The following is a 15407-nucleotide window of genomic DNA, read 5'->3' as shown; positions in this document are numbered from 1 at the left end:
TTTAGCGGGGTTCACCAACGAAAACACCGGAGTGAAGGTGTCCTGAATAACCACGCCGCTCTCAACCACACGGTTTACTTTGTCCACGCTGTCCAGAAATACAACCACAGAGTTGTTCATCCGGGAGGCAGATTTAATGCTGCCATACCCAACAACCTCCCCAACAGCCAGACTACACTCCTCCACACTGCATCTAACCGCCGGAGCCAACTTAATGGCGTGCCGGCGAGTTAGCTTCTCCAAGCCGGAGCCTCCACCTGCTGTCATGCTGACCAGCAAAGCTGGCAGCTGACGCCACCTACACCACCCAAACCCCACCCAAACCTCACCCAGACACAGTGAAAGACTCACAAAACAACACGATTCACAGTGACTTTACATACACAAGAAAATACACATAAAAAGATAGAAAAACTCAGTCACTCACAACGCAAACTCACCACCGCACTCACCACGCTCACTCCCAGCATGCACTCAGAGAGAGAGAGAGAGAGAGAGAGAGAGAGAGAGAAAGAGAGAGAGAGAGGGAGAGATACAACTATTAACTAAAAATACTGTAATTTACATGAGAAGAAACTAATGCACCCACTAGTAACCGGCTACTGCACAATGACCAAATTAAGATGTTGAAAATCAAGATAAATTAAGATGAATGTCAAGATATAACTTTTGGAGGATTCACAGTATTGTAATTACAAGACAGAAATTGAATAAATAAAAATCAAACAAATTCAGTCTTACCAGGCCGATACATCCTCTGAAATACTGTGCACATCCTCTCCTCTTTAGTTTTACTTTTCCTGCAGTTTGCTGAGAAGTCCCTCTCTTCACCTTTAATGAAATTAACATTAACACATATAACATTGTTACAAGAAAATGCCTTATTTCCCATCTACTGTTTCACTGAACATTTGTAATCTTCTACATAATAGATAGATAGAAATGGCTGCAAATCAAAAAAATAATTCTCTGTGTCAACATGTTGGACAGACCTAAACAGACAGACCTAAATCAAGTATCTTACAACACAAGAAAAGCTCCTTGCATATAATTTATATGAGAAGAAAGCATTGCACCCACTAGTAACCGGCTACTGCACAATGACCAAATTAAGATGTTAAAAACTAAGATAGATTAAGATTAATGTCAAGATATAACTTTTGGAGGATTCACAGTATTGTAATTACAAGACAGAAATTGAATAAATAAAAATCAATCAAATTCAGTCTTACCAGGCCCATACATCCTCCGGGCCATTTTGCACACTGTCTCTTCTTTAGTACTACCTCTTCTGCAGGGTTCTTAGGAAGGTGAAATCTCTTCACCTTTAACAAAAGAGCATTATTATAAGAAAATGCCTAATTTCCCCCATCTACTGTTTCACTGAACATTTGTAATCTTCTACTTAATAGATAGATAGATAGAAATGGCTGCAAATCAAAAAAAAAAAATTCTCTGTGTCAACATGTTGGACAGACCTAAACAGACAGACCTAAATCAAGTATCTCACAACACAAGAAAAGCTCCTTGCAGTCGGTGACCAGCAGTGGATCTTCTTACCAGATCAATAGACTGTTGTTGTTGATCATCTTTCACCAGAGCGGCTGCATCTGTAGAAGTGAAGGCTGTGATGAGCAGGAAAGCCTGCAGACACAACAGAACCAGCAGCACACCTCTGTCCATGGCTGACGGACTGAAGGCCAAAGGAAGCCCACATTTATAACGCTCACTGGAACTGATAAGACAAAGATGAAGCAACAACAGGATGTAATCCATTACTATCACCAAGATGCAAGTCATCAGCAGCTACACACTTGCAGTTGAGATATAACAGTAACAAAGTTGTGACATTGTTGGGGTTTTATAAAAGCAAAAAGTCAATTTTAATGTTTAATTTCAAACAAAACTACACAGTAAAGAAATTTACCTTTAGTTGAGAGAGGAAAAATTCTCCATACTTGTATCCAGAGGTGGGCTCAGGTGGTTCTGAGTCACCCATCAGAGCTCAGGCCCACCCAATGACACGTCCTCTAACACACATATATGGTCAGAAGCAGAGTGACTGAATATCAAACAATTAGATATTTTTTTCAATGTTTTCTAGATTCTAAATTCTAAATGTATATATTTATGGGTCTTGTTTTGGGTCTTGTTTACCACTTGATGATCATTCTGTTTATGTATGGCAGCAGCTACATTTTGTAAAACTGCCAGCAGCTCAGCTGTCCATGAGAACTTTCAAATTTAGAGCAATGGTTTGACATTTTGGGAAATAGGTCTATCCACCTTCTTGCTGAGTCACACACAAACACACACACACACACATACACACACACACACACACACACACCGACAATGTTTTGCAATATTTATATTGCAAAACAATTCAATTGAACAAAACATTGTTACTAAGGGAGGGGAAAGTTTTACTTCTACTTACTGAAAGGTTTGCTGAATTTTTAAAACATGGTTTGACCTGGTATTTCCAAATCTGACCCCAACCTAAATTCTTATTTCAGGGAACCTTTTAGTGATACAAAGCACTGGATTTTGGCAACTGTACAGTGGCGGATCTTCAGGGGAACAAGGGTTAGAAGAAATGTTTTCGAGTAACTTCAGTTCATCACACAATGTAAATTGAAACAGGTGCAGATGTTTCATTGCAGTGTTAAACAAAAGGGGTTATGTCATGTTTGAATCATTAACATTAAGGCAGTGTGGAGCTTGACAGTTCTTTCATAGGGATTTAGTTAAAGGTGGACTTTAGTCTTAAAAACTGCAGTGCCAGAGGATCATTTATACCATGATTACATATTGAAACTGTAAGTATATTTAAAACTGTTCTTCCTCTAACACCCTTCTGTTAATGTGAGTACATGAGTGTCCACACAAACAGGCTGAATCCTCAACTGTCATGATACAAATATTGCTTCTGTGTAGGGCTGCAACTAACAATAATTTCCATTGTCGATTAATCTGACAATTACTTCCTTGATGAATTCATTAATCGTCTTTCTATAAAATGAAAGTAAATAGTAATCAAAATGCCCATAATTTCTCACTGTTAAAAGTGATGTCTTCAAATTTCTTAGTTTGTACAACCAAGAGTCCAGAACCCCCAAATATTCACTTTACTATCATGTATGATAAAGGAAAGCATCACATCTTCACATGTGAGAAGCTGAAACCAGCTAATTTCTGGCATTTTCGCTTAAAGAGGACTAAAATGATTATTTAATATCAAAATGGTTACCAATTAATTTTCTGTTGAATTCATCAACTAATGGTTTCTGCTCCTACAATATAAAACACATATTTTAACTAACACCTCCTTTCTCATCGTGACTGTTGTAGGTCAGTGCAGCTGGATTGGCCTTCTGACACATGACCCCATTCCTGCCACAGTTTCTGCTGGACCTCATGGTATTTTTTCTCTCTGTCTATAAAAATTCAAGTACAATAACACACTCAGTAAAACTGTTATTGACTATCTTCTGTTGCCATTGACCTGCAGTGGTAGCATGTATTTTTTGTCGGGACCTCCACCCTTGTAAGGGTGAGATTGTGGTTTTGTTTAAATAGTGAAAAAGTCAACACATCCTGTTTTGTGCTCCAACTCAGCACTTATGCAGCACTTACGTCTGGCAACACTTCAAATGAAATTGTGGGCAGTTTTTAAATGTATATTTAAATGTAAATAACAGACATAAAAAAAGAAGAGATATAAAAATTAGAAAGTGAAACACCCCAGCATGTCATTCCCAACTCCTCCTACACCTACGGTGTTGTGTTTTACACTTCAGGGCCACCGTGCAAACTGTTTAGAAATGCAGTTCCTCTGAACCCATCACCCTAAAATGAGGTCAGATCACTGAACAAGTGAAGACCAAGTAAGTAACTTCAGATACCTCAGTCCACCTCACGAAACACATAGTAGCATGCAAATTCACTGTTACAACACCTATTATTTCTTTAACAGCAGTCCAACAACTACATAACTTAAAGTCATCTTCAAAAACAACAGTCATTTTAACATTCATTAATTGAACTCCATAGTTTCAAGTAAAGAGTCCATTTTAGTTTTCTATGTATATACAGAGAATATATCTACTTTATTTGTTTGCACATAAAGGGGAGGGATTTCTAACAGTTTTTCTACTTCATACAGTAGATTTCATACATTTGGTGTCCCAGGAAGCTATAAATAGGATGTTATAGGATGCAAATAAAGCACATTGTTACTGAAATTCTAGCTCATGGAATGAAGTTAAGTGTTTGTGCTTTCTTTCGTAAATTGTTATGCTTGTTTTTTAACTAAAAAAACAATCAACTTAACTGTAATTAAATGTTCAATATATATTCTTCGGATTCTTTTTGTCTCTCTAACTTTGACATTAAATGGTTTTGCCAGTAAGATGTATTCACCTTTCTTAAGTTAGTTTGAGTGTGGGGGGAAAAGGATTTGACACCATTACTGTCAGTAGAAAAAGTGCCAAAACCACTGACTACTACTACTACTTTGATACTTTAGAATCAAATGTTGCAGGAGCTGTTCACAGACTGCATGGCCAGTGTAATAACATTTACTGTCCAGAATGGAGTGTCAGTCAGATACTGTATATTTCATACACAGTTTGTCAAACTGTGTTATCAACGTATTTTATTCACGTTGCATTAAGACAACATCACTTAAGGCAAGGCAAGTTTATTTATATGGCACATTTCAGCAACAAGACAATTCAAAGTGCTTTACATAAAACATTAAAAGCACTGAGATTAAAACAAACACATTATAAAAGGACATTTAAATACAATTTAAAAAACAGTAATTAGAGAGCTAAGAGAAGAGAAAACAATAATAAGCTACAATAGAATAAGACGGGTATAACATACAAGAATAAAAGTTAAAGTGCAGTATAAGAAATTAATAATTATTTGATTTAATAAAAGGCAGCAGCAAACAGAAAATTCCTCAATCTTGATCTAAAAGAACCGAGAGTTTCAGCAGACTTGCAGTTTTCTGGGAGTTTCTTCCAGATATGTGCAGCATAGAAACTGAACGCTGCTTCTCTATGTTTAGTTTTTACTCTGGGAACAGAAAGCAGACCTGTCCCAGACGACCTGAGAGGTCTGGATGTTTCATAACGTAGCAGCAGATAAGAAATGTATTTTGGTCCTAAACCATTCAGTGCTTTATAAACCCACAGCAATATTTTGAAATCAATTCTTTGACAGACAGGAAGCCAGTGTAAAGATCTGAGAACTGGAGCGATGTGATCAACTTTCTTGGTCTTAGTGAGGACTCAGCAGCGTTCTGAATCAACTGCAGCTGTCTGATCGACTTTTTTAGGGAGACCTGTAAAGACAGCGTTACAGTAGTCGAGTCTACTGAAGATAAATACATGGACAAGTTTTTCCAAATCCTGCTGAAACATAAGTCCTTTAATCCTTGATATATTCTTATGGTGATAGTAGGCTGACTTTGTAATTGTCTTAATGTGGCTGTTGAAATTAATCTCTTTAAATCTCTCCAGTCTGTAACGTAATCTCTTTAAATGCTTGCTTGTTTTAGAGGAAATGCTGAATCTTGTTACAGTATCCCACACTGATCATTCACAAGTTAAACAGATGGTAGCCTGGTTGAACCTGGTGGCCACTGGCCATGTGACCACACAGTTTGAACACATACGTTCCTGCACTGTGTGAGTCCACAGCATGAATTTATTATGAGAACTGGATACTTGACTCAAAGATGGCATCTATTCAAGGGAATGAGAATTGCTCGCCTGGCAAATGAACTAAAAAAGTTTCTAGCCTCCGGGTTTACTTGCAGGTTGTGTGACCCACTGACCCATCTGGCCCATCAGACTTTAAGTTGGGATGACATCAGACATGGATTTTAAAATTTCTTTTCCAGGCTCTAGGAAAGTTTTACAAATACAAAACCTTCATAGACTTCTTTTTTATAATGGTGGTCTATGGGGAAAATGCTCTTTGGGCCGCAGGGGCCACTGAGCAAACAAGGATGAGCGATGCCACCATATCCAGTTCTAATTATGCATCCAAGGTCCACAGTAACAGATCAGGTTAATGGGTTGAATATGGATGACCTTCCAAACTAATGGTATAAAATCTGCTGCACTGCTGATCTAGACATTGCCATTCCTTAAGCCACACCACTAGGATGGCTCAAAATATGACAAAGAAAACACAATCATTTTGTAAATTTCAGTTAAGCATGTTAGTCAGTAAGCTGTTGTTAATGCTCCCTATATGCTAGCAGCCCGCCCCTCCAACAGGACCCCCCAACCCTCCTGAGAGAAACAAAATATGTTTATTTATGTTATTTGTTTTATTTAGAATGTAGAAATATGAACAAAATAACTTTAATCAAGTTTACTTAAAGATCCCCTCCAGACATGTTTTAAGATGTATAGTACTTTACTTTGAATAATAATTTGTTTATAATATTTGTATATAATAGAAGGAAGAAACTTTCCACTTTCAGCAGACAAATGTGCAAACTCTGCACATACATCATTCAGTACAGTGAAGCTCAAATATCCAAGTGATTGTTGTTAAAGCCCTTTATTTTTTGTCACATAGTAGATAACAGGACATCAGGCTGACTGACTCCATCTTGTGGTCACATAATAGAGCACTTGCAGAGAATGATACACATCTTAGCATATTGTCTCTAAAGGCAAATTTGTTTTGTTTTAACTAAAACATTTATTTAACAGATATTAAACAGTTTTGTCTTTGTAATTAAAAAGCACATTGAAGCGAGATAACATATGCAACATGTCTGCAGAAAATGATTTGTTTTGCAGATGGAAATGTTCTTAATATGGCAATCTCCAAATTTACTGATCTGCTTCTTTCATTGATAATTGATTCAGAAACAAAAAACTAGATGATTAAAAGAGAAGTATCCTGTGCCATCAACGTAATAAACACTCATGAGTACTAAAATATAAATTTACATTAAAAATTGAATATGTTTTGCGATGAGATTTGTTCTTGGGTTGATGATTTATGAGAAACGAGGACTGGAGGGTTCAGGTTAGCTGTCACTTTCACATCCTTCAACTGTTTGAAAAGAGCAAAGCCTCTAGTTTGATGGCAGTGTTGTTCAGCGCAGATGGCAGATTCTGTTATACAATACCAGCCACACTTTCTCATTCAAATGAATGGGAAGGTGAAAACGGTGCTGTGGCGTTGTCAGCTGTACCAGTATACCACCAAGAAACTACTGGTCCTAGAGAGAGAGAGAAAGAGAGAGAGAGACAGACAGAGAGAGAGAGAGAGAGAGAGAGAGAGAGAGAGAGAGAGAGAGAGAGAGAGAGAGAGAGAGAGAGAGAGATACAACTATTAACTAAAAATACTGTAAGTTACATGAGAAGAAACTAATGCACCCACTAGTAACCGGCTACTGCACAATGACCAAATTAAGATGTTAAAAACTAAGATAGATTAAGATTAATGTCAAGATATAACTTTTGGAGGATTCACAGTATTGTAATTACAAGACAGAAATTGAATAAATAAATATCATTCAAATTCAGTCTTACCAGGCCCATACATCCTCCGGGCAGGTCTGCACATCCTCTTCTCTTTAATACTACCTCTTCTGCAGGGTTCTTACGAAGGTGAAATCTCTTCACCTTTAACAAAAGAGCAATATTATAAGAAAATTTTGTTTTTTATTTCTCTGTGTCAACATGTTGGACAGACCTAAACAGACAGACCTAAATCAAGTATCTTACCACACAAGAAAAGCTCCTTGCATATAATTTACATGAGAAGAAACCATTGCACCCAGTAGTAACCGGCTACTGCACAATGACCAGATCAAGATGTTGAAAATTAAGATAAATTAAGATTAATGTCAAGATATAACTTTCGGAGGATTCACAGTATTGTAATTACAAGACAGAAATTGTTGTTGTTGAGAATTTGTTTGAAATTGAATAAATAAAAATCAATCAAATTCAGTCTTACCAGGAAGCCACATGCTCCGGGCTTCTTTGCACATCCTCTCGTCTTTAGTACTACCTCTTCTGCAGGGTGCTTAGGAAGGCGAAATCTCTTCACCTTTAACAAAAGAGCATTATTATGAGAAAATGCCTTATTTCCCCCATCTACTGTTTCACTGAACATATGTAAGCTTCTATTTAAGAATAGATAGATAGAAATGGCTGCAAATAAAAAAAAAACACAACACAAGAAAAGCTTCTTGCAGTCGGTGACCAGCAGTGGATCTTCTTACCAGCTCAGTAGACTGTTGTTGTTGATCATCTTTCACCAGAGCGGCTGCATCTGTAGAAGTGAAGGCTGTGATGAGCAGGAAAGCCTGCAGACACAACAGAACCAGCAGCACACCTCTGTCCATGGCTGACGGACTGAAGGCCAAAGGAAGCCCACGTTTATAACGCTCACTGGAACTGATAAGACAAAGATGAAGCAACAACAGGACGTAATCTATCACTATCACCAAGATGCAAGTCATCAGCAGCTACACACTTGCAGTTGAGATGTAATGGTAACAAGGAAGTGACATAATTGGGGTTTAATAAAAGCAAAAAGTCGATTTTAATGTTTAATTTAAAAAAAAACTACACAGCAAAGACATTTACCTTTAGTTGAGAGAGGAAAAATTGAAACCAGCTAATTTCTGGCATTTTCGCTTAAAGAAGACTAAAATGATTATTACATTATCAAAATGGTTACCAATTAAATTTGGTACGGTGTTGTGTTTTGCACTTCAGGGCCACCGTACACACAAACGTGCTGATAATAAGAATTAATCATACATCAGGGATGTGCAGAGGGCCCAGTATTTGTATTTGTATCTATATTTGTTGAGGCAGCAAAATTATTTGTATTCGTATTCAAATAAAAGTGGAAAGAGACTTAAAAATCCTGTTTCTGTTTTCATTGCACTTTTAATTTTAGAAAATGAAAGTGTTACAATAAGTGTTCATGAATAAACCACCTTACGAAGGAGGTCCCCACACTGGGTCTTGAACTGGAGTCTCCCAGATCATAGACGACTGCGCTGACTACTGAGCCAAAACTTTACTGACGGCGTCTTTGCAGACAGACCTCCACCTATTTATACATCCATAACACAGAGATGGCACAGTGTGTAACATGTAGAGAAGAACTTCAAAGGTGATTCTTGCTTTACGCTTTTCATTTATTGCCTATTTTTTCCAACCTAACTTTGTGGAAAGGAGAAGGGAAACAACAGGTTATGGAGAGTCCCTTGGGAGCACTTCACATGTTTCAGTAGCTCAGCTTTATCTCTGGGGAACACCCCCAACTCCGGGAGTGATGTCCAAATTAGGAAATGTGCGTCGTGCAGCAGGTGAGTGTGACTCCCCTTGTTGAGACTTGCTGATAGACGTAACAGCGGAGCAGAGGAGAGAGACTGAGATAACGATGTAACCGTCCTGCACTCTGGTATTTGACTGAGAAGCTCCACTGCAGAAGCTCTGTGTTTGCTACCTTGCTAAAGGAAACATAAACACAGGAGATCCTCAAAACTCATATTGTTTTAAAGATTTTCTAAAAAAACCCCATGTGCATAAGTCAACACTGCATGGTCCCAAAAGACGTAATTGTTTCGAGCTAATGGTCCGAACTAAAATAATGCACGAACATATTTACTCAATGTTTATGATTAAATATTTACTGTCAAACAGTCACATTAAAGCTTATGTGTAATATTAATTTAATTTGTTTGTTTGTCTAGTTGCTTAATTCAGGTTTTTCTCTTCTATATAAACAACGTGTGTCTTGGACAATATGTTCAGTACATATATTATATTTTATGTTATATTATATTTGACATAAAAAGATGATTGGTTCATTGATTGATTCAATGTCACTGCGGTCTTTGCGTCAACATTTGTTTCTGCTCTATTCCTCATTGAGCTTTCTGATTTGATTAATGGACAGAACAGTCAGAGTAAGGAAGCATGAGCAAAAAAAAAAAAAGTTTCTGCAAACACGTTGCATATATTATTGGATTCAGTGTGCCTCTCAATGACTTCAATTATTGTTTAACATATTTTGAATTAATGTGTTAACAACTTAAAATTTGATATTTTTTGTTTCTTTGTTCATCTGTCTTTTTCTTCTTCTTCTTTTGTCATATCCTCCAGTAAGTCTTTTATTATGTGGCCTTTTCTGCATATCCAACTTTTATGTGTCGTTTAAAGTATAGTAAACAACATAAGTGCTGAGTGGGACATTTTATAGTTGAACAATAGCAAATATTCCTGTAAATTTTAAACACTACACAGAAATTTTAAACGTATAACGAAACAAAAGCAGAAGGTGGTTTTCTGTGTGAAATGCTGCATCATTCTTGATGGGTTTTTTTCTTTTTTCATTTTTGCATAATGATTTGTCATTTGGCTTCCTCTGACATTTTCTGTGAAACTGTTTAGAAATTCAGTTCCTCTGAACCCATCACCCTAAAATGAGGTCAGATCACTGAACAAGTGAAGACCAAGTAAGTAACTTCAGATACCTCAGTCCACCTCACGAAACACATAGTAGCATGCAAATTCACTGTTACAACACCTATTATTTCTTTAACAGCAGTCCAACAACTACATAACTTAAAGTCACCTTCAAAAACAACAGTCATTTTAACATTCATTAATTGAACTCCATAGTTTCAAGTAAAGAGTCCATTTTAGTTTTCTATGTATATACAGAGAATATATCTACTTTATTTGTTTGCACATAAAGGGGAGGGATTTCTAACAGTTTTTCTACTTCATATAGTAGATTTCATACATTTGGTGTCCCAGGAAGCTATAAATAGGATGTTATAGGATGCAAATAAAGCACATTGTTACTGAAATTCTAGCTCATGGAATGAAGTTAAGTGCTTGTGCTTTCTTTCGTAAGTTATTATTCTTGTTTTTTAATTAAAGTTTTCCAACAGTTCCACAAATTCACACTAAGGGCTATCCTGTTGACTGTAGCTCTTTGTCATCCTCATCTCTGCACAGTTTAAATTCATAATGATTCATTTTGTCCAATTTGTCATCGTTCATGTATTCCCAGTGATGCAAGCTAGTAATGACGGGTCCCATTGCAAGATTTTTTTATGAGCCCTATTCATTGCGAGATGTGTGCACAGTCATGCAAGAACACATACAGACACGAATTCTTTTTTATAATGGTGGTTTATGAGGAAAATGCTCTTTGGGCCGCTGAGCAAACTTGACAGCAAGGATGAGCGATGCCACCATATCTAGTTCTTATTATGCATCCAAGGTCCACAGTAACAGATCAGGTTAATGGGTTGAATATGGATGACCTTCCAAAATAAAGGTATAAAATCTGCTGCACTGCTGATCTAGACATTGCCATTCCTTAAGCCACACCACTAGGATGGCTCAAAATATAACAAAGAAAACACAATCATTTTGTAAATTTCAGTTAAGCATGTTAGTCAGTAAGCTGTTGTTAATGCTCCCTATATGCTGGCAGCCCGCCCCTCCAACAGGACCCCCCAACCCTCCTGAGAGAAACAAAATATGTTTATTTATGTTATTTGTTTTATTTAGAAAGTAGAAACATGAACAAAATAACTTTAATCAAATTTACTTAAAGATCCCCTCCAGACATGTTTTAAGATGTTTAATACTTTACTTTGAATAATAATTTGTTTATAATATTTGTATATAATAGAAGGAAGAAACTTTCCACTTTCAGCAGACAAATGTGCAAACTCTGCACATACATCATTCAGTACAGTGAAGCTCAAATATCCAAGTGAAGGAACGATAAGCAAAACATTTTTGAGTGGAAGAGGACATATTAATATAATTTACTAGAGAAGAGCTGTGTTTTGGTGTTTGACAGTAGGACATTCTTACACACAACTAACATCATGTAAAGAACAATAATGGAAGCGTAAGAGATGATGAACTCATGTGGATTTTTGTTAAAGCCCTTTATTTTTTGCCACATAGTAGATAACAGGACATCAGGCTGACTGACTCCATCTTGTGGTCACATAATAGAGCACTTGCAGAGAATGATACACATCTTAGCATATTGTCTCTAAAGGCAAATTTGTTTTGTTTTAACTAAAACATTTATTTAACAGATATTTAACAGTTTTGTCTTTGTAATTAAAAAGCACATTGAAGCGAGATAGCATATGCAACATGTCTGCAGAAAATTATTTGTTTTGCAGATGGAAATGTTCTTAATATGGCAATCTCCAAATTTACTGATCTTTCATTGATAATTGATTCAGAAACAAAAAACTAGATGATTAATAGAGAAGTATCCTGTGCCATCAACGTAATAAACACTCATGAGTACTAAAATATAAATTTACATTAAAAATTGAATATGTTTTGTCGATGAGATTTGTTCTTGGGTTGATGATTTATGAGAAACGAGGACTGGAGGGTTCAGGTTAGCTGTCACTTTCACATCCTTCAACTGTTTGAAAAGAGCAAAGCCTCTAGTTTGATGGCAGTGTTGTTCAGCGCAGATGGCAGATTCTGTTATACAATACCAGCCACACTTTCTCATTCAAATGAATGGGAAGGTGAAAACGGTGCTGTGGTATTGTCAGCTGTACCAGTATACCACCAAGAAACTACTGGTCCTAGAGAGAGAGAGAGACAGAGAGAGAGAGAGAGAGAGAGAGAGAGAGAGAGAGAGAGAGAGAGATACAACTATTAACAAAAAAATACTGTAATTTACATGAGAAGAAACCATTGCGCCCACTAGTAACCGGCTACTGCACAGTGACCAGATTAAGATGTTAAAAACTAAGATAGATTAAGATTAATGTCAAGATATAACTTTTGGAGGATTCACAGTATTGTAATTACAAGACAGAAATTGAATGAATAAAAATCAATCAAATTCAGTCTTACCAGGCCCATACATCCTCTGGGCAGGTGTGCACATCCCATCTTTATTGGTGGCTTAGAAGTCCCTCTCTTCACCTTTAACGAAATTAACATTAACACATATAACATTGTTACAAGAAAATGCCTTATTTCCTGCATCTACTGTTTCACTGAACATATGTAATCTTCTACTTAATAGATAGATAGAAATGGCTGCAAATCAAAAAAAAAATTCTCTGTGTCAACATGTTGGACAGACCTAAACAAACAGACCTAAATCAAGGATCTTACAACACAAGAAAAGCTCCTTGCAGTCGGTGACCAGCAGTGGATCTTCTTACCTGATCAATAGACTGTTGTTGTTGATCATCTTTCACCAGAGTGGCTGCATCTGTAGAAGTGAAGGCTGTGATGAGCAGGAAAGCCTGCAGACACAACAGAACCAGCAGCACACCTCTGTCCATGGCTGACGGACTGAGAGCTAAACGAAGCCGACATTTATAACGCTCACTGGAACAGATAAGACAAAGATGAAGCAACAACAGGATGTAATCCATTACTATCACCAAGATGCAAGTCATCAGCAGCTACACACTTGCAGTTGAGATATAACAGTAACAAAGTTGTGACATTATTGGGGTTTTATAAAAGCAAAAAGTCAATTTTAATGTTTAATTTCAAACAAAACTACACAGTAAAGAAATTTACCTTTAGTTGAGAGAGGAAAAATTCTCCATACTTGTATCCAGAGGTGGGCTCAGGTGGTTCTGGGTCACCCATCAGAGCTCAGGCCCACCCAATGACACGTCCTCTAAAACACATATATGGTCAGAAGCAGAGTGACTGAATATCAAACAATTAGATATTTTTTTCAATGTTTTCTAGATTCTAAATTCTAAATGTATATATTTATGGGTCTTGTTTTGGGTCTTGTTTACCACTTGATGATCATTCTGTTTATGTATGGCAGCAGCTACATTTTGTAAAACTGCCAGCAGCTCAGCTGTCCATGAGAACTTTCATATTTAGAGCAATGGTTTGACATTTTGGGAAATAGGTCTATCCACCTTCTTGCTGAGTCACACACAAACACACACACACACACATACACACACACACACACACACACACACACACTGACTATGTTTTGCAATATTTATATTGCAAAACAATTCAATTGAACAAAACATTGTTACTAAGGGAGGGGAAAGTCTTACTTCTACTTACTGAAAGGTTTGCTGAATTTTTAAAACATGGTTTGACCTGGTATTTCCAAATCTGACCCAAACCTAAATTCTTATTTCAGGGAACCTTTTAGTGATGCAAAGCACTGGATTTTGGCAACTGCACAGTGGCGGATCTTCAGGGGAACAAGGGTTAGAAGAAATGTTTTCGAGTAACTCCAGTTCATCACACAATGTAAATTGAAACAGGTGCAGATGTTTCATTGCAGTGTTAAACAAAAGGGGTTATGTCATGTTTGAATCATTAACATTAAGGCAGTGTGGAGCTTGACAGTTCTTTCATAGGGATTTAGTTTAAGGTGGACTTTAGTCTTAAAAACTGCAGTGCCAGAGGATCATTTATACCATGATTACATATTGAATCTGTAAGTATATTTAAAACTGTTCTTCCTCTAACACCCTTCTGTTAATGTGAGTACATGAGTGTCCACACAAACAGGCTGAATCCTCAACTGTCATGATACAAATATTGCTTCTTTATAGGGCTGCAACTAACAATTATTTCCATTGTCGATTAATCTGACAATTACTTCCTTGATTAATTCATTAATCGTCTTTCTATAAAATGAAAGTAAATAGTAATCAAAATGCCCATAATTTCTCACTGTTAAAAGTGATGTCTTCAAATTTCTTAGTTTGTACAACCAAGAGTCCAGAACCCCCAAATATTCACTTTACTATCATGTATGATAAAGGAAAGCATCACATCTTCACATGTGAGAAGCTGAAACCAGCTAATTTCTGGCATTTTCGCTTAAAGAGGACTAAAATGATTATTTAATTATCAAAATGGTTACCAATTAATTTTCTGTTGAATTCATCAACTAATGGTTTCTGCTCCTACAATATAAAACACATATTTTAACTAACACCTCCTTTCTCATCTTGACTGTTGTAGGTCAGTGTAGCTGGATTGGCCTTCTGACACATGACCCCATTCCTGCCACAGTTTCTGCTGGACCTCATGGTATTTTTTTATTTCTGTCTATAAAAATTCAAGTACAATAACACACTCAGTAAAACTGTTATTGACTATCTTCTGTTGCCATTGACCTGCAGTGGTAGCATGTATTTTTTGTCGGGACCTCCACCCTTGTATGGGTGAGATTGTGGTTTTGTTTAAATAGTGAAAAAGTCAACACATCCTGTTTTGTGCTCCAACTCAGCACTTATGCAGCACTTACGTCTGGCAACACTTCAAATGAAATTGTGGGCAGTTTTTAAATGTATATTTAAATGTAAATAACAGACATAAAAAAGA

At 36.7% G+C, this 15407-nt stretch overlaps 1 protein-coding gene and 1 long non-coding RNA gene across 2 annotated transcripts in view; both read right to left on the bottom strand.

Moving 5' to 3' along the window:
* The window catches only part of LOC137194414 (uncharacterized), a 74067-nt gene that overhangs the window by 25778 nt on the left and 32882 nt on the right, over positions 1-15407 (bottom strand). The window contains exons 8-9 of the mRNA XM_067606293.1: positions 8005-8097; positions 7575-7667 (exon numbers count right to left, since the gene is read on the bottom strand). Coding sequence (XP_067462394.1) covers positions 7575-7667; positions 8005-8097 — 186 coding nt within the window. The remainder of the gene's footprint in view (positions 1-7574; positions 7668-8004; positions 8098-15407) is intronic.
* LOC137194415 (uncharacterized) lies at positions 11965-13343 on the bottom strand. Its single transcript, XR_010930966.1, has 3 exons — positions 13244-13343; positions 12927-12998; positions 11965-12652 (listed from the first exon to the last, which is right to left on the bottom strand). It is a non-coding gene; the product is annotated as an uncharacterized lncRNA (long non-coding RNA).

The sequence above is a fragment of the Thunnus thynnus genome, chromosome 12 (genome assembly GCF_963924715.1).
Source record: "Thunnus thynnus chromosome 12, fThuThy2.1, whole genome shotgun sequence".
Taxonomy (NCBI): Eukaryota; Metazoa; Chordata; class Actinopteri; order Scombriformes; family Scombridae; genus Thunnus; species Thunnus thynnus.
The sequence above is the reverse complement of the archived record's forward strand: the minus strand, read 5'-3'. Positions and strand labels throughout refer to the sequence as shown.